Raw genomic sequence first — 21,057 nt, forward strand, 5'->3', positions numbered from 1 at the left:
TAATTTCCACGCATGTAAATTGTAAAATATATTTATTTTTACTATTAGCAATAACTGTTAATCTTTTTCCAATTTATTTGTTCCACTAATTTTTTTATTACTTAATTGCATTTTTGCACTTCTGCTCCCAAACTGAATAGCCCTTTTTTTTTCTTTACTAGAGTATATCAAACCAAGTTTCCGAGATAATTTTCTTAATAAAAGTTTTTCACCATTTTCTATATTAAAATTCATTTTCCCTTGTACAGGTAATTTTGATAAAAATCTCATAACGTTTTCATCGAGATACGGATATCTTATTTCTTTTCCATGATGAGATACAATTCTATCATCTCTACCCAAATTACGATATGATAATCTCGAAATATTACAAGAAAGCTAATTTTATAAGAATATAATTTAATTATTTTATGAATATTTACTTCTTCAATTACATCAAGCCATCCTCCTTTAATGTATTTTTTTAAATATCGGGAATATCCCCTTAAGTATTAAACATAATTTGTTAAGTATTTTTACTATTTACCCAAGTTGTTCGTCTGCTCCTAAACTAAAAAATAAATTTAATTTTCAATAATACTATAATAAACTTTCCCACTAATCAAAACTTTTGAGACAGAATTATATTCTAATAAAGAATTATTTGTGCATCTCAATAACCCTTGTCCCCGTGAAGCAAAATAAAAAGCCATTGCAATGCTCTTAAAGATTAGAAACGTTAACAAATAGAATACTTACTAAATCCATAACAGTATCATTTGGATGCATTAATTTTATTATCGTTGGTTTGTGATCATTTGATTCAAAATATGGAACATTAATCTGCAAATAAATTAAATAAAAATACCAAAAATGAAAAATACTTGAACAAATCTCCACGGTCTTTTGTTTCCAGTTATTTTGCATAACTCTTTATATGCATTAATTCCTGTTATTCTATCAGGGCAATTATAAATATCATCTAAATCCGTAGAATCTGTTTTTTGTGCAGAAACTTGGAAATTTTCAAAAGCCACATTTAACAAATCTACGGGCTCATTTACTGGCAATATTTCATGTATTATTCTCGCTAAAACAGATGAATCAAGTCCACCAGAATAAAGTATAGCTAGACGAGGTTGATCTGTTGATGTAGAAAATACAGATACAGTCCTAATATATAGTGCTTGTTTCAAAACATTATAAAATTCCTCCACATATAAATCTAAATCTTCTGTCGAAACAGACTCAAGAGATGTATTTATTCGAGGATAAGGATATGTCTAATACTAATTAGTAATACAAAAAACATTTTTCTTGAAAAAGACCAAATATAAATCACTAAATTGATCAAAATCATAAATATATGGAATTTTTTTTTCAAAAAGCTTTACTAATTAAAGATATTTCTAATAAATATTATTTTAAACCTTATTTTCAGAAATCAAACTTAAATCAACAAAATAAAGACCATCTGCAAAAACTTCTTCCCATGAAGGATCTCCATTAGATACACTAGATAGTAGAAAACAAAAAGAATCACAAATCTCTGTGGATGTCTTTTTTAAAAGAGATCTTCTTCCTAAACAATCTCTTCCATACCATAATCTTTCTTTGCTTTTCTTTAAATATTAACATATAAATGTCACAAAAAATATAATACTTCAATAAAAATAAATGCATATGGACCTTCTATCTCTCTTATAATATCAATAACATTAGTAAATGGCTTCGATAATGCATTCATAACTTGAATTGTATCATTATCTGTAAACTTGATTCCTAAACCATTCCAAACTTCTCCATTCCAACAAAGCAGATCACCTTGATCATTTTCAAGAGGTTGTAGTGTAGCTTCTCCTTTACCGCGCAAATGTAGTACTGAACAGCATATTTTTAATTTTACTTCTTTCATTATAATTTCTATTGTACTAGATCCATCAGGGCCACGAACATTAATCAATTCAATAATATCATTATAGTCCTCACTAACATCCTCATGAATACGTGTAACCATTAAGAAAATTCCACACATTTTATTATTTTATTTGAAATTTTTTTAAATAAACAAAATTCAGTATTCAATGTTTCATATTTTGGTATGTTAATTTAAATCTCTAAAAAAATAAAATAAACGATAAGAAAGCTACCATCCTTAATTAATGCTTGATAATATATTTCTAGTTTTTTTTTAATGTTATTTAGATATTCGAAATTCGTGTTTTAATGAAAATGAGTTATTTTCAAGATTCAAACACTTTAAATTATATATTTCTTAATAAATTCCATAAATATGAAAAGAATATACTAGAAAATAATATATACCTTAAAAATAATACAAAGGAGATGCCAATTCATAATGGATTTAATATTATGCAAGAAAAAGCAGATCAAGATATTTTTGATATTGGAGTATAATTTGATCAAAATTATAAATAAATCAGACATTTATATGCAAAACACGTCAAACATTCAAGAAACGAAAAAATAATATCTGCAATAGGAAAAAAGTATTATTTATACTATTTTTTTATATACAGTACAAGACAAATTTAGAAGAGGTTACTTTTTATAAATAATAAAATAAATTATACTGTCTAATATTTGCTCTTTGAAACTATTATCATCCTCTTCATTTTTTATGTAGAATGTGGTGATGCAGGTTTTCCAATCTAAAATAATTTGAGCATCTGTAAATCATATAAAGCTTTTTGATGAAAATAGAGCATTTATAGAGAAAGATAAATATGCATGATACAAACGATATTTTGAAAAAGATATTCTCTAAAGTGTAAAGGATGTAAAAAGCTAATCTTTAACAGTTTGTTATATGCATTAAATTCAGCATTGCATTCGAAATGTTCTATATGTTCTACAAGTGAAATAATGTATTTAATTCTAATGATTAAGTATTTGAAAAAATATGTAGCTCTCAGTTTGAGGAAAATGGCTCTTATTTATAATAAAGAACTCAATTGTCAATCATGCCATTCAATTAATATTAATTTGCTTTTCTATACTTCTTTTGCTCTAAACCAATAGATTGTTCATAATCCTCATGTTTTCTTTTCTTCTTCTTAGAATGGCGCTTAAAGTTCTCTAAAGATACTGAAAGCATGGTATCTTTTTCATTATACAATTCATTTTTTTTTTCCGTATTTGAAGATCCAAAAACACTTGAATCAAACTAAAACCTCTTAAAAATCTAGTAAATTTATCCAACATAACCTACTCCTGGAACAGGTCCGGGCTGAAGACTAAATGCCGCCTCAATTAACTCGGAATCTAAATTTTCAATAAATTTGTCTAGTTTTTCTTCTTTAGGACCAAAAATCAAATCCCTAATAAATCTATCTTTTAAAATAACATTCTTTCCTACTCAAAAAAACCGTCAAAAAACTCTTTTACATATTTATTTCATCATTAATTACCCGGAAATTGTTGAATATGTCCTTTATATGATTGTCTCATCTTTTTCTTATTCCCAAATTCATCTACTCGTGCTACCCGAGAAGCTAAAGAACTTAAACCATACATTTTTTGTAAATCATCCGTTACAGAAGGAAGTGTTATAGAATGGCTTGAATAATTAACAAAATGAAATGTCTGTATCTCTTCAAATATGAATTTAATTATTAACTCAAAAAAAAAGGAAAAAACTTGTATATACCTTCCTTTTGTTCATCCATTACTAGTTTTATAATTTAAATAGATATAAAATATCATCAAAGCCTCAATCTTATAGATGAATTTTTTGGTCGCTTAAGGCTCAGTTATTAAAAATATCCGATACCTTAAATTCTACATTAATAATATTAAGATCGATGACAGAATCAAGAGAGAAATCTTGTATATTAGAAGATAAGAAAACAACTGAAGATTCATTATTAAATAAAACAATGCGAGCTACAGGATTACACGCAATTTTAGTTAATCCTCGACAAGTGAGTTTTTATAGAAATTAATTTAAAGAATTAAGAAGTTTTAGAAAGAAAACCCTATCATTGTGTGTATTTTGCTTTTTTTTTTAAATCATAAGTACTTAAGAGTAAATATTTAGAAACATATTCGTAATGTACCTTTGGTATTAGGTTTTTTTTTGTTAGTAAATTTTAAAAAATTCAGGAATATAAAGATAGTATGGCGGATTATATACTTGGAACTACTACATGTGCACTTTTTTTAAGGTTTAGTTGTATTTCTGGGATAGAATTTACCTGATAACAATAGTCTTCGGTATCATCAACTTTATCCAGAATATATCTATCATAGAATTCAAATGCTTGGAAAAAGATATCTTTTGAGAATACTATTAATTTTGGTAGACGTTGTAAGGAAAAATATGTTGAATTTAATATATTTTTGATTATTTAGGATAATCATGAAACTCCAATTCGTGAATTAACAAAAACATGTGTTATATATAACTTTACAATGATCCTTTCATGGAGGTTTAATTTTTAGATATATTTCTGGATGAATGTTAATGAATTAGTTTTTTAGAAGCAGGAAGATATTTAGAAACATATAAATCGTTTGAACATGCATCCTTTAATACGATTCAAGGAAGAAATTCGGATGATTATTATAGTAGACTTGTAGAATGCTTTTCAACAATGAGAAATATTAATAGAGACGATGCCTTTTCTATTATCGGGAACTTTAGAAGCTTAAAACGTGCTATTAATGCAGATAAAGAAGAAATTATGATGATAGGTGGCTGGGGAGAACAAAAGGTATATAAGTGTATTTATATGTATATTTCAAATGAAAATTAGAAACAAGGCAGGCCGGTTTAAAAAAACAGTAACATTACCATTTATTGTAAAAGATTCCCAAAAATAATTAAATACGATTACTACTTATATAAATTGTCGTTAACATATATGCCAACTCATTAATTGTCTTATAAATAATAGCTAAAATTTAATATATATATAGATATAATCAGCAAAACCAATAGCATATGTTATTCATGTTGCATTTTTTTTCGTGTTTTTCTCTGCTGCCTTTTTCTAGATATAATATAGGAAATACATGCCCTTTTATTATTTTTTATTTCATCTGAGTCAAAGCTTCTTTTTCTCTTTCTTTTGAGACATTTTATTATTTCATCTTCAATTTTTGACTTGGACTTTTTTTTTTCTCTTTCCTGTCTTTCTTGACGTCGTTTGATAACATTACTATTCTTTTTTATATTAGCATTAACATATAAAAAAATATGTATTACTTCGAGAGCAAATTCTACAATTAAACGCTTTTTTATTTCCTTATTTTTTTTCGAACTTATCTTTCTTCCATTAAGCCAACGAAGTCCCATTAAAGCCCATCTATGCCCCACATATTCAATAAAACCATATCCTCGTTTATGTCCATTTTTTTCTTCAATAATTTTAGCTTGTCGAACAATTCCTTTTTTACCTTTTTTAGGATTACCATCTCGAAACTTTTCTTCTCGAGTCAATGGCATTCTTTTATTTTCTTTTACCTCCTTAGCAAAATTCACACATGCTTCCCTTGCTAAAGCTTTTAAGTCTTTATCAGAAATATCTTTAGGGATATTTCTTATTGACAATCTTGTAAGAGATATGTATAATGATGGATTTTTTTCAAGCAATTTTTTCCTTTGAGTTAAACTTTGATTTCTCATATTACGATCTGCTTCACTTAATAACTCATACAATGGTGATTTAGGATCAATATATCCTTCATTTAATAAAAATATATTTCTTTTATCAACATTTTTTCCAAGCATATGCATTCTCTTTTTTTTATTATCTTTCTCTATTATAGATATATCTTCTTTGTTTAGCGCAGAAAAAACATATAACAAATGACCATCTAATATAAGTTTCTTAGTATCATTATCAATTACTTCATTCTGAAGTATACTCGATTTATTAATTAATGAATCATGCTTTTTCGACAAATTCCAATAGAATTTAAGACAATTATCCATATCTTCTTTATGAAGAAAACGAATAAAAGCCGTTCCTTTAGATTTTTCGGTTAATCTATCTATAACTAGTCGTGCATATTTTAAACGACCAAATTGACTAAAATGAGAAAAAAGAGCTTCATTTGTAGTTTTAAGAGAAATATTTCTTACAAATATTGTATTTTCATTATCATAATCTAGAACACTTGAATCTTTTTTTTTTTTGATCAAAATATTTTGAGAATTAGTTTCATTATTAATTTTTGTACAAGCTATGCTATCTTCGTTTTCCAAAAATTCTGGTATATCTTTCATATTCGTGTCATTCTCTTCAAAGTCTTTTTCTTTTTCTAAAAATTTTTTCCATTCAGTTTGACTTAAAGCCCAGTCAACTGCAACATTTCTGCCATCAAGTTCAATCCCGTTTATATTTTTTAAAGCATTCTCTGCTTCTGATTCTTTCTTCATATGAACAAATGCAAACCCGCTCATCTTTCCACCTTTTTTCCTAGGAATAATAACATTTATAACTTTTCCATATTCACTAAACTTTGAAAAAAATACATCATCTTTCTTCCTTATTGACCATGGCAAATTTCTTATAATCAAAAAAGGCCTTCGTATTTCTATTTTCCCATCTTTTGTTTTTGTATCATTCTTTGTAATATCTTTAGGATTTCGATTTCTACGTCTAGCAAATTCTGCCTTTAAATATTGGCCTTCCATTTTTCTTTCATTTAGTTCAAAAATAACCTTCTTCGCATCTAAATGTGTTGAAAAACTTACAAATCCATATCCTTTTGATTGTTTTGTTTCAGGATCTGTAACAATAATTGCATGCTTAACTGGCGCTATTTTAGAAAAAAAACATAGAAATGATTCTGATGTTATATTCAATGGTATTTTCCGAACAAAAATAGTTGTATTTCCTTCATTTTTCTTCTCATTTTCATCCATTTCAGATGTTTCCAATACTTCATTCCGTATTTAAATAACTTTATTAAATTTATTTAAAAGTTGTTTTTTAAAACAACTTCTTAAAAACAGCATTAAATTTCTAGTGTTTATAATATCTATAATATCTAAATGACCTGTTTGAGTAGCTTTGCTAATTAACTTTTTTTAAAGTTAATTTTTACTGTATCGTAACTTAGTATTTTTTTCAAACCCTCAATAAGTACTTATATTAGATATTTATATATATTATTTCTTGATATTTGGGATTATACCATATACTTATTAGTAGATTTCCTGTTAATGACAGAGCATAACTTTGAAATGCATTGTAAATGATGTATTTTAAAGAAATGATTAAATTTAACATAATTTAGTAAAATCTACCCTTCCTCCCAAAGATAATCCTATTTCTTTAGCATATCTTTCTCAATGTGATGGAAGTAATGAGAATTTTCCAATTTATGTCGCTATTAAAGGCACTGTTTTTGACGTAACATCTAATAGAGCCTCGTATGGTATGTTTTTATGATATAATGTCTATTATCTCAAAATTCATTAGGTCCAGGAGGTGGTTATCATATATTTGCAGGGAAAGATGCTTCAAGAGGTCTTGGAAAAAGTAGTCTTAAAGAAGAAGATGCAGTAGCTGATTATTCGAATTTGAATGAAAGTGAACTTGAAACATTAGAAAAATGGTTTGATTTCTTTTCTAAAGTATTTTACTTAATGAGAGTGTAAAATGTAATTGATATATATAGAAATATAATATTGTCGGAAAAGTTCAAGACTAAATATAAATAAAGGATTTAAAAAAATAAGTTGTAAAGGCACTATTTATTTTTCGTTAGTAATAAATTATATTTTATTAATAAACTATGTCCAAAGTCGAATTGTGGCGTCTACTCCACAAGAAAAAAGCCAGGGTTGTTTTGGATGCCATTGTGCATTAAATACGCCTAAAGAGTTCTTGATTTCATGGCCTTTTAAAATTTTTAGTGGGACTAATAAAGCATTTTCCATTAAATCATTATATACCATCCCATGAAAAACCTGAATTGTTCCATCATCACTGGTTGAACAAAATAATGGATATTGCCCTTTATGGAATTTTACACTTTTTAACGCTTTTGCATGATAACATAAGGTTTTATAAGGCTTAGATGATAAATCCATATCAACCCATATTAATTTTTTATCATATGAACCAATAATAATATTATCACCTTGAGGATGTATATCGATACAAGATATCCATTTTACTCCAGGCTGAATAATTTTTATTAATTCTTGTTTTATCAAATTATAAACTTTTACGTATCTCTGAGTCTAATTTTTTAAGCATAAATTATATATGTATGTCTTTCTTACTGCTGCAAAAAAGAGAGGTTTTGTAGGATGAAACTCTACTTTTTGAATTATACCTTTAACTTTTTTAAACGGTGATTGTGATTGATGTTTAGAAAGTAAATGAACTAGGACAGACGTATTTCCACTTTCTGGCGAGACTGTAGCAAAATAGTCTCCATTACGATGCCATGTAACCTGTTTAATACGTTTTTTAATATTTAATAACACAAGTAATCCTTTGTCTATTTGTTTAAAATTAGGTTTTAACCATGTTGAAAGATTTTGTTTCGTTTGAAATTTCTCCATATCAAATCCTAAATTACAGAGCTCTTTAGCTGAATTTTTAATGCTGTCATTAAATATTGAAGGCAAAAGCATATAAATATTATTTCCGCTACAAAAATTAATAAATTATAAATATATATCAAAAAAAAAGCTATTACCAAGATGCTATAATTATATCTGAATTTTTTACAGGTCTCCATGCTATAGAATTAATAGATTCACTATTATCGTTACAGTTAAAATTCCAGATTTCTCTTCCAGTAATTATTTCCCAAATACGAACAATTCCATCGTCACCACCACTCGCAAGCCATGTACCAGTAGAATCGACATCAATAGAATGTATAGATCCTTTATGGCCTTCATATATAATCATACATCTTGTTGGAAAGGGACGAAGATCTTCTAATAAAGGAAGTTTTGGTATAAGAGATTCAGGATTGATATTTAACTACGTCATTATTAAACAAAAAAAGGAATATTGAAAAAATCAAACCCTGTTTTTTCGGACTCTAGGTGCTAAGTAAAGATCTAAGCATCTTTCAAAACGTTCTTGAATAAACTGATTATATCCAGGTACAAGTCTTAGAGATTTATATTTTGACGGTAAGTACTTCTTTTCTCGGTCCTCGTAAGATGTATTATTCCATTTGTTTATTTCGTCTTCAGAAGGTAAATACTCTTCAGGAGGATTATAACTTTCATCATGAGTAGGCAAAGGTATTTTTGGTGCAGGAATATGCATAATATGATCATAAGATTTTAAAGAAGTATCAGTCCAAATATCATAAAATAAAGGCTGTTTTATTTTCTCCTTTGACTTACTTAGCACTATTCTTCCAGTACGAATAGCTTGAACAATTTTCATAATCTATTATGTCTAAATTTAACCATTGATATCAAAGTTTCCTGATAATACCTTTTTTCTTTCATTTTTACTTGGTATAAATCGTCTTTTGGGCTCTGGAGCAGAGCTTAAAGGTGTTTTTTCCTGTTTTCCTGAAAAGTAATCAACATACATCTTAAAAATTAATAATGAAATATAAAATAATTCAGATAAAAACCTCATATGGATTAAAATCATCGTCTGGAATTTCCATTTCCTGTATTTTTTTAACTATCTCCAATTCTTCAGATGTAAGCCTAATATCTTCTCCGGTATCCTTATCTATTATACCCGTCCTTAAATAATTAGACATTCTTTAAAACATAATCTAGACATTACCATCCTTCATTATCTTCTATTGTGTTCAAAAGTCTATCTAATGCCGTTTTGGTTATCGGCCTCATAATCTTTTTTCCATTAATATCATATCCCTTAATTAAGATTAATTTTAAAGACATAAAGATCAACCAAAAGTACAATATGTGGGAAGTTTTCATATTTTTCTAAAGAAATATTTCCAATTGTGTTAAACGTCTCTTCTGTTGAGCTATCCGATCCATATCCTGGTATAATTTCTGGATACTTTTCTTGATATTTCTTTTTTCCTGGAACCGCTTCTTTATATGAAGAAACATAATTTTTTATCTTTTTATCTTCATTCTTATCATCTTCTCCAGAAATATCTTCTGTATCAAAAGTACTGGTCGATAACAATTCCCATTGTGAATCGTCTTTTTCATTAAATAATATTTCCTTATTATCTGCAACATCTTTTTCTTTTTCTCCGATATTTAAATCAAAACTCATCTTATCCAACTCTTACTTTTGTATATCTAATACATTTAAATCATAAAAATATATATCAATAACCTTTTTCTATCACTTACTTTTCATTTCCTAAAAAAATTAACAGTATATATGAAGCTATACCATTAACATGCATTATTTATAAACAATTATACTTACAAAACTCCTTATTAACTCGAAAAATTCACAATTTTAAATCACTTATTTTTGATAAACTAATATTTTCCAGAACCAAAATCAATCAATACAAAAAATAACTAATAATATAGTCTTATTTCATACTATAAAAAGGATTTGCGTCCTGCGCCTTGACTTGTTTAAAGTTAATTTTATCTGGTCCGTCTTGTTAATAAAAGGTAGTATCATGACCTAACCCTAAACCCTCATTTGACCTCCGCTTTTTGAGAAAAGTTACTTGAGCAGACGTCACTTTAAAAATCTACCAGTCGTTAGTTAAAAAGATAAATATATAAATTTTTCATAAGAATTATATATTTAAGGACATTTAAAAGATGGGATTGTCTATATCCAGGTTGCTCCAGGGGTTATTTGGGAAGAAAGAAATGCGTATTTTGATGGTTGGATTAGATGCAGCAGGTAAAAAATACTTAATGAATATTTTTTAGCTATTTGAAGAAAGTTAATAAAAAAAATTAGGAAAAACAACTATTCTTTATAAATTAAAGCTAGGGGAAATTGTTACAACAATTCCAACCATTGGTATGTTTAGATATAGAAAAAAATCAAAAAATTAATTATGAATATGTTAGGATTTAATGTTGAGACAGTTGAGTACAAGAATATTTCTTTCACTGTTTGGGATGTTGGTGGACAAGATAAAATTAGACCATTATGGAGACATTATTTTCAAAACACACAAGGTATGATGTTTTTATTAAGCAAAATTATTATTCGGAAATATTATAAACTAATGTATTGATCAGGAATTATCTTTGTTGTTGATTCCAATGATCGAGAGCGTGTCTCAGAAGCACGTGAGGAACTTTCGCGAATGTTGAATGAGGATGAACTACGCGATGCTGTGCTTTTAGTATTTGCCAATAAACAGGATTTACCAAATGCTATGAATGCTGCGGAAGTTACGGATAAATTGGGTATTGTAAGTTACGTACTTTCATAAGAAGTGGTTTAATATATAAATAGAGTACTATGAGAAATCGAACATGGTATATTCAAGCAACATGTGCAACATCGGGAGGTGAGCATAGCTCTTTTATTGGAAGATTTTGTTATTAACTATTATAAAAGATGGTCTTTATGAGGGCTTGGATTGGCTTTCAATGAATTTGAAAAAAAGATGTTCAAGTTATTAAGCACAGGAATTCTATTATATGAAACATGTAATTGACATGTCACTTGGGTTTCTGAAAAATAATAGGTCGGAATAGATTAGTATTTACTGTTTCGGCTTAATATTATTAGTTCTTGCGTTTAGATTGTTCCTATTTTTAATAGCAAATTGAAGGATATATTGTTATATTTAATATATTAGTCCATTTCTATTGTTTAAAAAAATTAATGTTTTTTAATACCTTAACATATTTATCAGTCGCTTTTATCCTTATTAATTTCTTTATATAATTTCATAAAATAGTTTGAAACGCAAACAATTATTTGTTCTTTTAAATATTAAATATTTTAAAAAAAGGCGGCAATTATATATTAAATTGCAAATTCTATCAATATATATGATAAAAATTGTATTCAATTAAAACCATAAAAAAAGTATTACATACTTTAAATATATATTCTATAATATTTATATATAGGCTATATACTTTAATAAAAAATATTTAAATTTTAAAAATATCTTCAAATGTAAAAATATAATTTTAAACTGATTAAATATCATATATAAATAATAAAGACAAAATATTTATTAATGATAATACAACATATTTTCATAAGCATAATTGATAAAAATTAAAGTTTATATTAAAAAATTGATTTCATCTTTTGTTTTTTATTAAATAAAAAAATTACTAAACAATTATTTTGATGTTTAAATATAAATCCAAATGCCTATTTTGATAATTTTTCAAAGAAGTGTAATAAATAGATATAAATTAACAAAATTATAAATTCTTATAATTTTTTATTTTTATAAATTAATAACATAATTCATAAATTAAAATAAAAAATATAAAAATATGAAAAAATATCATTAAAGATATTGGTATTAAAAGTATTAAAAAAATTCAATATCTTAAGAATTATTAAAAAAACATCCGTTTAATTTCAGATTTAATATTTATAGATAATATAAAATTTAAATAAAAAATATGTTTGTAATTTTTTAAAATATTTTAATTGTATTTTTTTAAACAGTTATAAATTATTCAATAAAATATAAAATACCAAATTATTAATTAGCATCATAATTTAATAAAATGAAAATAGTATCTTTATCTAAAAATAATTAAATATTTTAATACAATCACTAAGTTTCATAATAAATTTATGAAAATAAATATAATCAATTAGATTCTTCATTAAATCTTCCTAACAAAAGTTCCCTTTGTTTTTTCTAACTATTTTTCTGTTTATTAGAATCTATGGAAGGTGAAGTGTTTCCCTTGGAAACAGTCTTAGAACTAAATCCTCGACTAAAAGATAAATATAAATAATCAAGATTGAGAAAAACGAAAGAATATGTTTGAAATGAATCATAACAAGGTATTTTTCCCGTTGAAGAAAAGGTCATTGTAAATAATTTATTGATTTTTTTGTTGATAACGTTTATAAAAAATGTAATAGATAAATTGTTGATAAAAAAAGCAATAAAAACTGATAAAAGTAAAGAGAAAAGATGCAATTGAAACTAAATAATTGTAAATACGAATTAATCAAACAATTATAGAATATTGCTTTGACATGCAAGTATTGGTCCTCGAAATTTCCATCTTTCCTGAATGTCTGATAATGATAGACAGAGGAATTAAACAAAGGCTCGATAATTTCATTTAGCACAAAGACACATATACCGGACTAAATTATCCAAATTAGCCATTTTATATACAGAAAACCTATCAATTCTTACGAATGGAGATCAGCTATGCTTTTCAATCATTAAACAATTTTGACATAATATTAAAGAATTTTCAAAAACCATTTTAAATATTTAACATCAGTATTTAAAGCACAATAGCTTAATAGTGAATCTTCAAAAGCAAGTATAAAATTCATTAAAACCTTATTTTTTTCATAGTTTTTTTTAAAAAATAAGGATAAGAATTATTAAAAAACAGAGATTATAATTTTTAAACTACCTTTTAAAAATACCTAAATCCTCTTAAAAATAAATAAAAAATTTATTATTAAAGAATTTTATAACAAAAAAACATCATTTACCTATATTCCAAACAATTTCAATTCAAATTTAGTCCTTGTTCATAGTATATATTTATAGATTATATATATTTATTAAAGGGCACAATTTCGATAATTAATAATAAAATAATAGGAAAATAATTAAAGCTTTAACAAGTAGAAAATATACCTTAAGTAATAAACTAATTGAATAATTTCTCATAAGATATAAGGATTTTCTAAAATAAATCTTTTTTTTTGGAACAAAAATATTATTTTTGTACTTTTTTTTTTAAAAAGATGTATGATACAAACCAAACAACTTTTTTGTCAACAATTCACATGCTTAATCTTGAGCAACTTCACAGTGAAATTTCAATGTTGAATAATTCAATTAAACACTTGATTCGTTCTAATAATGAGTTAAAAGTATATACAGAAGAACCTTGGGCAGAAGAAACCATTAAAGAAAATGAAGAAGTAATTTTGAGACAAAAAACAAAAATAGGGATGATTTCGAAAGAAATAGAAAAGAGGAATGCATTAAAAGATAATAGTACATAAATGTTATCATCTTCTAAAGATATGTAATTTTTAAATACATCCTTAATACCAAAGAAATTGAAAATTAGACGGAGGACGAAACGGGTTTATAAATTCATATTCATTCAATTCTATTATACAGGATAGTACGTAATTTGTTATATAAGTATCAGTTTATATCTTGAACTTTTTTTGAAATAATTCTATACTGTCTAAACATCAAACAAGTAATAACATCAAACATATAATGCTAAGATATTTTTAGCTAAATCGGATTATACAATTTTTCTCAAATAATTTAAAAAAATAAGATATAAATAAATCCTAATCAATTTCATAAAAAGCTTAAATTTACATAAATTCGGAAATTTACTAAATTTTTGATATCTATAAAATATACATTTTTTTAGAAATTCTAAAAATTTAAATAGGTAAGATTTCTTCGATAATTTTTCTCTAATTTTAAATCACTCAAGTATTTGAAAAAACATTTAATTTATCTTAAATGAGGATTAAAAAAAGTTATTTAAGAAAAATATTTTTTAGACAGTTGCTTATTAATTTGGATTCAAATAGTTATATTAGATATAAAAAAATATTATTACCTTTTAAATATAAAAACATTTATTTGTTAAATACAAGGCAATATTCACAGGGCATAAATTCTTTTAGATTAAATCCTGCTCAAGAAAAAGGATCCGGTTCTTTTCTAAAAGAATATGGTACTAATTTAACTGAATTGGCGAAATTAGGAAAACTTGATCCAGTAATAGGCGCAAGTTACTCATTATTTTGCATTTCATACACTAAATTTATATAGAGAGGAGAAGAGATTAGAAGGACAATACAAATTTTATCACGGAGAATTAAAAAGTATACTTATTTTTAAAATTAATTAAATTAATATTTTTCAAGTAATCCTGCATTGGTAGGACCAGCAGGTGTAGGTAAAACTGCTATTATAGAAGGGCTTGGTACAATAACTGTGTTAAATGAATCCTTTATGTATTAACAGTTTTTAGCACAGCATATTATTAAAAAAGAAGTTCCTGAATCTATGAAAAAAAAAAGTGTAATATCTCTTGATTTAGGGTCTCTTATAAGTGGATCAAAAGTTATTTATATTAGGATACTTGTTTTATTATTAACAATACTGTAGTACCGTGGTGAATTTGAAGAACGATTAAAAGGTGTTTTAAAAGATATTGAAAATGCTAATAGGGAAATTATATTATTTATCGATGAATTACATATATTATTTGGACTCGGAAAAGCAGAAGGATCTGTCGATGCATCTAATTTATTAAAACCAGCATTAGCACGTGGTCAGCTTCAATGTTGTGGTGCAACAACTATTGAAGAATATAGAAAATATATAGAAAAAGACGCACCACTTGCAAGGAGGTTTCAGCCGGTATATATTAACGAACCTACTGTTTCGGATACTATTTCTATTCTTAGAGGATTAAAAGAAAAATATGAGGTGCATCATGGTGTAAGAATTACAGATGCCGCTTTAGTAACGGCTGCAGTATATTCAAATAGATATATAACAGACAGGTTTTTACCAGACAAGGTTTCTTTTCCCTTTTTATTGCACCCTTTTATTGATATAGAAAGGCAATTGATCTTGTTGATGAAGCAGCTTCTTCTCTTCGTTTACAACAAGAATCCAAACCTGATGCTATTCAGGAATTAGATAAAATAATAATGACACATCAAATAGAACTAGAAAGTTTGCGTAAAGAATCGGATGTTATCAGCATTGAAAGAAGAGAAAAACTTGAAAAAGATTTAAAAAAAAAACAAGAAGAGGTTTCAGTATTAAATGAAATATGGATCAAAGAAAAGTCTACTTTTATAAAATATTATAATTTTTTCTAATATAATATAGAAACGAATTATTATCTATTAAAACGGCACAAGAAAAACTTGATCGTGCTAGAACAGATTTAGAACATGCACAACGTGAAGGAAACTATGCACGTGCAAGTGAGCTTCAATATTCTATTATACCCGAATTGCAAAAAAAGGTTCCTAAAGAGGGAGATTTAGATAAAACTAATTCACTTCTTCATGATTCTGTGACTTCAGAAGATATAGCTTTAATAGTATCTAAGGCTACTAGTATTCCAACTTCTAGCCTAATGCGCGGAGAAAAAGATAAATTGATGACTATGGAAGATTCTTTAAGAAAAAAAATACGCGGACAAGATCAAGCTCTTAAAGTTGTTGCAAATGCAGTTAGATTAAGTCGAGCCGGTTTACAAGACGAAAAAAGGCCGCTTTCAAGTTTTCTATTTTTAGGGCCAACGGGAGTGGGAAAAACTGCTCTTTGTAAGGCTTTGGCTGAATTTCTTTTTGATAGTGAAAATTCTATGATACGTTTTGATATGTCTGAATTTCAAGAAAAACACAGCATTTCTCGTTTAATAGGCTCACCTCCTGGATATATTGGATATGAAGAAAGTGGCGAACTCACAGAAGCTGTTAGAAGAAAGCCCTATTCAGTTATACTATTTGATGAACTTGAAAAAGCTCATCGTGATATTTCCAATTTATTATTGCAAGTTTTAGACGAAGGAAGTTTGAAAGATTCTCAAGGCCGAAAAATCAATTTCAAATCCACTCTTATAATTGCCACATCTAATTTAGGTTCTGATATTTTAATTAATGATCAATCGCCTGAGGGAACAATAAGTGAAAAAACCAAAAGAGCCGTTATGGAAATTGTAGAATCCACTTATCCTCCCGAGTTCTTGAACAGAATAACTGCTATTCACTGCTTTAATAAACTAGGACGTAAATGTTTAAGGGACATAGTTAATATTCGTCTTCAAGAAATTCAAGAACGATTAAATGATCGTAAAATTGTACTAAACGTAGACGAGGATTCTAAAGAATGGCTAAGCGAAAAAGGATATTCTTTAACATATGGAGCAAGACCACTTAATCGTTTTATCGAAGAAAAAATACTTATCCCTATGTCTTCATTACTTATTCAGGGGAAAATAAGATCTAATGAGACCATTTTTGTAAAATTGAATAAAAATACTTCAGAATTAGAAGTATGTTCTAATCATTAAAAAGAATCTTTGATTAATATTATCACTAATGCATAAATTATTTGTGCTTTTAAAGGACTATTTATTTTGGGTAAGAATGTTATTGATATAATTTTCAAAAGTTTATCTTTAAGGCACATTATGTTCATTTTTATATGTTATTACATATTCTAAATAATTCAAATAGTAAAATAATTTTTAAAAAGTAAATTATTATAAAACATATAAAAATATTTCTTCAATTTATTTTTTTATGACAAAATTTTTTTGCATACTTTCTTACAATATGGTCATGGCTTATACGAACAAAAGGGTAAATAAAGGATGCGATATACCCAAAAATAGTATCAGTAATCATACTGTCCCTCGGTGATGGTCCTCTCATGTTGTTTTTAAGAAGAGTACCAATAATTTCAGTCGTAATAAAGAATTTTCCTTTCTCAAGATTTTTAATTATACGTGAGGCTACTATTTCAGGTGATTGACCTTGATCTATTCCTTCAAGTTCTTTTGTAAGCTCCGGCTTAATCAATTGCTCTTTTTCAAATCCTGGAGTATATACTGTTGCAAGAAATGCACAATGTACCTTGACTCCATAAAGAAGACATTCTTGGCGAAGAGTATCTGTTAAACATCGTAAAGCAGATTTTGAAGGAGAATATTGAGAATAACCAGCCATACCCAAAAATGCGAGAAGAGATGAGCAAAAAATAATTCTTCTTGGAGATGCCTTAGAAGACAATGGATTATCAATCATTTTACGAAGAACTACCTATTAAAATAATTAGTTTAAAATATATCACAATTTTGCCATGAAAATTACATGAGCTGTATATGCTGCTGTCAAATAATTTACTTTAATCCCTTCTTCAATTTGTTCTGATGATAAATCGACAAAAAAACCAGGTTGTGCAGCACCTTCCATATCAATAAAATACCATTAAACCCTTGTACATACCCACACAGCAAAAAACAATATCCGGGGAAGTTTCTGAAGCCTCATCTAAAGCACGTTTTGCTTCTGTAGCAATTGTCAAGTCCGCACTAATTGCTTTCAATTTCTGATTTAGATTACACCTTACATTCTGAGTTCTTTATTATTTAAGAAAAAAATATTATATAAAAGAAAAACCTCCATTTCTTTAAGTGTTTCCTTTAAAATATTTTCATTTCTAGCAACAATACTGACATGAGCACCTTTACGTGTACAAAGTATAGCCAAAGCTTTGCCAACACCTTGAGATCCACCTGTAATATATACATACTAAAAAAAATATAGTCAAAATAGAAAAAATCCAAAGATTCAAACATACACGTCCCTCTAGAGGCATTTTATTATCAAATATCTTATAAAGTTGTTTAAGACAAACATATACAAAAATCAATGTTCCTATGATCCATGTAATAAGATAACTCCTATTTGATCCATTCTTCAAATAAAAGACATATTTAATGATATTTTGGCTATAGTTCATCTTTTATATATATTTTTTAAAGATAATAGATTTTATAAACAAGTTTAAACAGTTTTCAGAGATAAAATAAACAAATTTTCTAAAAAATGGATATAAATGAAAAATAAATCTATTTTAACTTAGAATTTGTTAATTTATTGTATAAAAAAAATCTTATATTTAGCACTTATTTTATTCTGTAAATTTGATCATATTCTCTACGAGTTAAAAAAATCAAGAAAGCAGAGGAAAAGCAATGAAATTCAATAAAAATTTTCATATAACAGTAAGAAAAAGGAATATATGATTAGATCTGTTGATAAATACCAAAATGTTGAAAATTCAGAGGACGAATGTAAGATTTAAACCACTTTTCAGAATAATAAAAAATTAAATATTTAATAATTTTAGTTGAATCAAGAAAAGATAAGATTAATTTGGATGACAAATATGATTCTGGAAGGGAAAATGGTACCTTTGTTCTTTTTATTAGGGAATTTCTGGTTTATTTGATGATTTAGATTATTGGAGTGCTACAGATGAGGAAGTTCTTAAACTAGATGTAACATCTTCAGATGAAGAGAATAAAGATAGCATCTCAGAGAATTTGAATAATTTAGAGGATAATAGCGAGGACGAATTAGATTTACAAAATTGGGGAAGATCTAAAAAAAATTATTATGACGCAGATTTATTATCAGAAGAAGGGGACATCATTGAAGAAGAAAAGGAGGCATTAAGGCTTCAAAAGCTTTACCTTTCAAAATTAAAAAAGGAAGATTTTATAGACGATTTAGAAGATTGGAAGGAAAAAGAAATAAATGAAAAAAAAATTGATCAAAGGTATAATTTGATTTAATATAACATTTTTTAAACGTATATTTTAGTGAAGTTGTTACAGAAGAGCTATTATCAAGTATTCCGGATAATTTATCAAATGAAGAAGCTATTAATTATTTGAAAAAAATATATCCTGAATTTACATTACTTACTAAAGAATATTGTTATCTTTTTCCACAACTAGATCCATTAAAAACTTCGTATGAAAAAGCAACTGGTTCTCAATTAAAACTTTTAGAATTAAAATTTTTTACTTTATCAGCATATCTTGGCGTATTAGCTATGTATTTTTCAATAATAGTAGATCCAGATAAAGATGTAGTTTCTATGAAAGATCATCCTATTATGATTAGTCTTATGCGCTTCAAAGAACTATGGGAAAAAATAGAAAATATTGACAGTGAAATTGTAGAGATAGATATAAAAACACAATCAGAAGAATCAGATACAGTTAAGAACGACTTAAATATCAAACTACATAATAAAAAAAAAGAAAAAAAACCAGTGAAAGATATTAAACAGGAAACAAAAGAACATTCTGGCTCAATCTTTGATGATCTTAATATATTAAATGTCAAAAAATCATTTCAATCTATGAAAAATGTTTTTGACAAGTTAAAAAACGATGATGATTACAAAGAAGATTATCTTAATATAAATAATCCTAATAGTACTACTAAGAGAAGATCCCTTAAATTTTATACAACCCAAATAAACCAGGTGATTTCATTAATTTTTTATCTGGTTAAGGTTAATTTTTTTACAGAAAACTGCAAAAAGATCCAAATTTCCAAATTCTGGTGATACAGATTTGCCATATCAAGAACATGGAAAAGAACATATACGTTCTATTAAAAAAACTGAAGCAAGAATAAAAGATGATGATATTTTTTCGAAGTCTGAACCCGAATCAGATCTACAAACTAATGATTCAGATGAAAATTATTATAACATGTTATCTAATGCTACTAAAAAACGAAAATTAGAAGGAAAAATAGCCCATGATATGGAAAAAGAAGCAAAAAAACAATCTATGTATAATACAGAAAATGAAATAATAAATGGAAAACGAAAAATTAGATATGATATTGAAAAGAACAAAGGGATAATTCCTTATAGGCCAAAGGGTATATATATTCTATTTATAACAACACTTTTAACAATTTTATAGAAGTTCGTAATCCAAGAGTTAAGAAAAGAAAAAAATATGAAGTAGCTAAAAAGAAACTTGCTAGTAAAATTGCTATTTATAAAGGTCCGCCAAAAGACGTATATAAAGGAGAAGCAACTGGCATTAAAACACATTTAGTCAAGTCTGTAAAATTTCAGTAATCCAAATTTATTATGATATTACAAATAACATTCTATATTAATTTATAAAAAAGTAATTATCACGATGTTTAATTATAAGGTAAATTTTTTTATAAAAACAATATCTATTCTTCAAAATATAATCTACATGGTCTTTATATTTTATATTTAAAAATATATATAGTGTTTTTCAGGATACTGCAATATTTAAAAAAGATATTTTCATTTTTTTTCGAATACATAAATATTTAAAAAAATAGCAAAATCAAGCAATTCTTCTTCAATATACCCTTCAATTTAGTTTAAATAGAAATA

The 21,057-nt window shown here is 26.4% G+C and overlaps 13 protein-coding genes across 13 annotated transcripts; 7 read left to right on the forward strand and 6 right to left on the reverse strand.

Moving 5' to 3' along the window:
- Nucleotides 1-57: 57 nt before the first annotated feature.
- On the reverse strand, nucleotides 58-2,014 carry PNEG_01113 (hypothetical protein; the record flags this gene model as incomplete). Its single annotated transcript, XM_007874837.1, has 9 exons — nucleotides 58-378; nucleotides 423-483; nucleotides 527-545; nucleotides 581-701; nucleotides 739-822; nucleotides 864-1,262; nucleotides 1,308-1,367; nucleotides 1,410-1,601; nucleotides 1,643-2,014. 9 exons carry the CDS (start codon nucleotides 2,012-2,014, stop codon nucleotides 58-60), a joined length of 1,629 nt encoding a protein of 542 aa, XP_007873028.1.
- Nucleotides 2,015-2,141: 127 nt separating this feature from the next.
- On the forward strand, nucleotides 2,142-2,558 carry PNEG_04278 (hypothetical protein; the record flags this gene model as incomplete). The annotated part of the gene is made up of 4 exons (XM_019757799.1): nucleotides 2,142-2,162; nucleotides 2,185-2,391; nucleotides 2,424-2,489; nucleotides 2,520-2,558. 4 exons carry the CDS (start codon nucleotides 2,142-2,144, stop codon nucleotides 2,556-2,558), a joined length of 333 nt encoding a protein of 110 aa, XP_019613381.1.
- Nucleotides 2,559-2,961: 403 nt separating this feature from the next.
- PNEG_01114 (hypothetical protein) lies at nucleotides 2,962-3,680 on the reverse strand. The gene is made up of 4 exons (XM_007874838.1): nucleotides 3,650-3,680; nucleotides 3,411-3,593; nucleotides 3,212-3,354; nucleotides 2,962-3,166 (listed from the first exon to the last, which is right to left on the reverse strand). The coding sequence occupies exons 1-4, from the start codon at nucleotides 3,666-3,668 to the stop codon at nucleotides 2,981-2,983; spliced, it is 531 nt and encodes a 176-aa protein (XP_007873029.1). The 5' UTR covers nucleotides 3,669-3,680; the 3' UTR covers nucleotides 2,962-2,980.
- A 123-nt stretch (nucleotides 3,681-3,803) lies between these two features.
- Nucleotides 3,804-4,824, forward strand: PNEG_01115 (hypothetical protein; the record flags this gene model as incomplete). The annotated part of the gene is made up of 8 exons (XM_007874839.1): nucleotides 3,804-3,923; nucleotides 3,968-3,985; nucleotides 4,040-4,063; nucleotides 4,105-4,166; nucleotides 4,210-4,309; nucleotides 4,354-4,430; nucleotides 4,475-4,715; nucleotides 4,765-4,824. The coding sequence occupies 8 exons, from the start codon at nucleotides 3,804-3,806 to the stop codon at nucleotides 4,822-4,824; spliced, it is 702 nt and encodes a 233-aa protein (XP_007873030.1).
- A 124-nt stretch (nucleotides 4,825-4,948) lies between these two features.
- PNEG_01116 (hypothetical protein) lies at nucleotides 4,949-6,874 on the reverse strand (the record flags this gene model as incomplete). The annotated part of the gene is made up of 2 exons (XM_007874840.1): nucleotides 4,949-5,167; nucleotides 5,210-6,874. The coding sequence occupies 2 exons, from the start codon at nucleotides 6,872-6,874 to the stop codon at nucleotides 4,949-4,951; spliced, it is 1,884 nt and encodes a 627-aa protein (XP_007873031.1).
- A 300-nt stretch (nucleotides 6,875-7,174) lies between these two features.
- Nucleotides 7,175-7,665, forward strand: PNEG_01117 (hypothetical protein; the record flags this gene model as incomplete). Its single annotated transcript, XM_007874841.1, has 4 exons — nucleotides 7,175-7,202; nucleotides 7,249-7,389; nucleotides 7,434-7,588; nucleotides 7,633-7,665. The coding sequence occupies 4 exons, from the start codon at nucleotides 7,175-7,177 to the stop codon at nucleotides 7,663-7,665; spliced, it is 357 nt and encodes a 118-aa protein (XP_007873032.1).
- An 82-nt stretch (nucleotides 7,666-7,747) lies between these two features.
- On the reverse strand, nucleotides 7,748-10,218 carry PNEG_01118 (hypothetical protein; the record flags this gene model as incomplete). The annotated part of the gene is made up of 8 exons (XM_007874842.1): nucleotides 9,870-10,218; nucleotides 9,732-9,823; nucleotides 9,571-9,688; nucleotides 9,426-9,527; nucleotides 9,003-9,377; nucleotides 8,665-8,957; nucleotides 8,243-8,615; nucleotides 7,748-8,200 (listed from the first exon to the last, which is right to left on the reverse strand). The coding sequence occupies exons 1-8, from the start codon at nucleotides 10,197-10,199 to the stop codon at nucleotides 7,748-7,750; spliced, it is 2,136 nt and encodes a 711-aa protein (XP_007873033.1). The 5' UTR covers nucleotides 10,200-10,218.
- A 493-nt stretch (nucleotides 10,219-10,711) lies between these two features.
- PNEG_01119 (ADP-ribosylation factor 1-like 2) lies at nucleotides 10,712-11,533 on the forward strand (the record flags this gene model as incomplete). Its single annotated transcript, XM_007874843.1, has 6 exons — nucleotides 10,712-10,796; nucleotides 10,857-10,919; nucleotides 10,970-11,080; nucleotides 11,144-11,319; nucleotides 11,364-11,418; nucleotides 11,469-11,533. The coding sequence occupies 6 exons, from the start codon at nucleotides 10,712-10,714 to the stop codon at nucleotides 11,531-11,533; spliced, it is 555 nt and encodes a 184-aa protein (XP_007873034.1).
- Nucleotides 11,534-12,814: 1,281 nt separating this feature from the next.
- On the reverse strand, nucleotides 12,815-13,230 carry PNEG_01120 (hypothetical protein; the record flags this gene model as incomplete). The annotated part of the gene is made up of 4 exons (XM_007874844.1): nucleotides 12,815-12,826; nucleotides 12,865-13,041; nucleotides 13,073-13,136; nucleotides 13,205-13,230. The coding sequence occupies 4 exons, from the start codon at nucleotides 13,228-13,230 to the stop codon at nucleotides 12,815-12,817; spliced, it is 279 nt and encodes a 92-aa protein (XP_007873035.1).
- Nucleotides 13,231-13,803: 573 nt separating this feature from the next.
- Nucleotides 13,804-14,093, forward strand: PNEG_01121 (hypothetical protein; the record flags this gene model as incomplete). Its single annotated transcript, XM_007874845.1, has 1 exon — nucleotides 13,804-14,093. The coding sequence occupies exon 1, from the start codon at nucleotides 13,830-13,832 to the stop codon at nucleotides 14,091-14,093; it is 264 nt and encodes an 87-aa protein (XP_007873036.1). The 5' UTR covers nucleotides 13,804-13,829.
- Nucleotides 14,094-14,557: 464 nt separating this feature from the next.
- On the forward strand, nucleotides 14,558-17,158 carry PNEG_01122 (hypothetical protein; the record flags this gene model as incomplete). Its single annotated transcript, XM_007874846.1, has 7 exons — nucleotides 14,558-14,847; nucleotides 14,893-14,945; nucleotides 14,988-15,046; nucleotides 15,095-15,186; nucleotides 15,232-15,648; nucleotides 15,693-15,922; nucleotides 15,967-17,158. The coding sequence occupies exons 1-7, from the start codon at nucleotides 14,578-14,580 to the stop codon at nucleotides 17,156-17,158; spliced, it is 2,313 nt and encodes a 770-aa protein (XP_007873037.1). The 5' UTR covers nucleotides 14,558-14,577.
- Nucleotides 17,159-17,375: 217 nt separating this feature from the next.
- On the reverse strand, nucleotides 17,376-18,501 carry PNEG_01123 (hypothetical protein; the record flags this gene model as incomplete). The annotated part of the gene is made up of 5 exons (XM_007874847.1): nucleotides 18,451-18,501; nucleotides 18,270-18,401; nucleotides 18,096-18,222; nucleotides 17,961-18,055; nucleotides 17,376-17,909 (listed from the first exon to the last, which is right to left on the reverse strand). The coding sequence occupies exons 1-5, from the start codon at nucleotides 18,466-18,468 to the stop codon at nucleotides 17,376-17,378; spliced, it is 906 nt and encodes a 301-aa protein (XP_007873038.1). The 5' UTR covers nucleotides 18,469-18,501.
- Nucleotides 18,502-18,820: 319 nt separating this feature from the next.
- On the forward strand, nucleotides 18,821-21,000 carry PNEG_01124 (hypothetical protein). The gene is made up of 6 exons (XM_007874848.1): nucleotides 18,821-18,946; nucleotides 19,003-19,062; nucleotides 19,113-19,434; nucleotides 19,479-20,151; nucleotides 20,198-20,558; nucleotides 20,603-21,000. Exons 1-6 carry the CDS (start codon nucleotides 18,895-18,897, stop codon nucleotides 20,761-20,763), a joined length of 1,629 nt encoding a protein of 542 aa, XP_007873039.1. The 5' UTR covers nucleotides 18,821-18,894; the 3' UTR covers nucleotides 20,764-21,000.
- Nucleotides 21,001-21,057: the final 57 nt, after the last annotated feature.

Source organism: Pneumocystis murina (genome assembly GCF_000349005.2).
Source record: "Pneumocystis murina B123 chromosome Unknown supercont1.6, whole genome shotgun sequence".
NCBI lineage: Eukaryota > Fungi > Ascomycota > Pneumocystomycetes > Pneumocystales > Pneumocystaceae > Pneumocystis > Pneumocystis murina.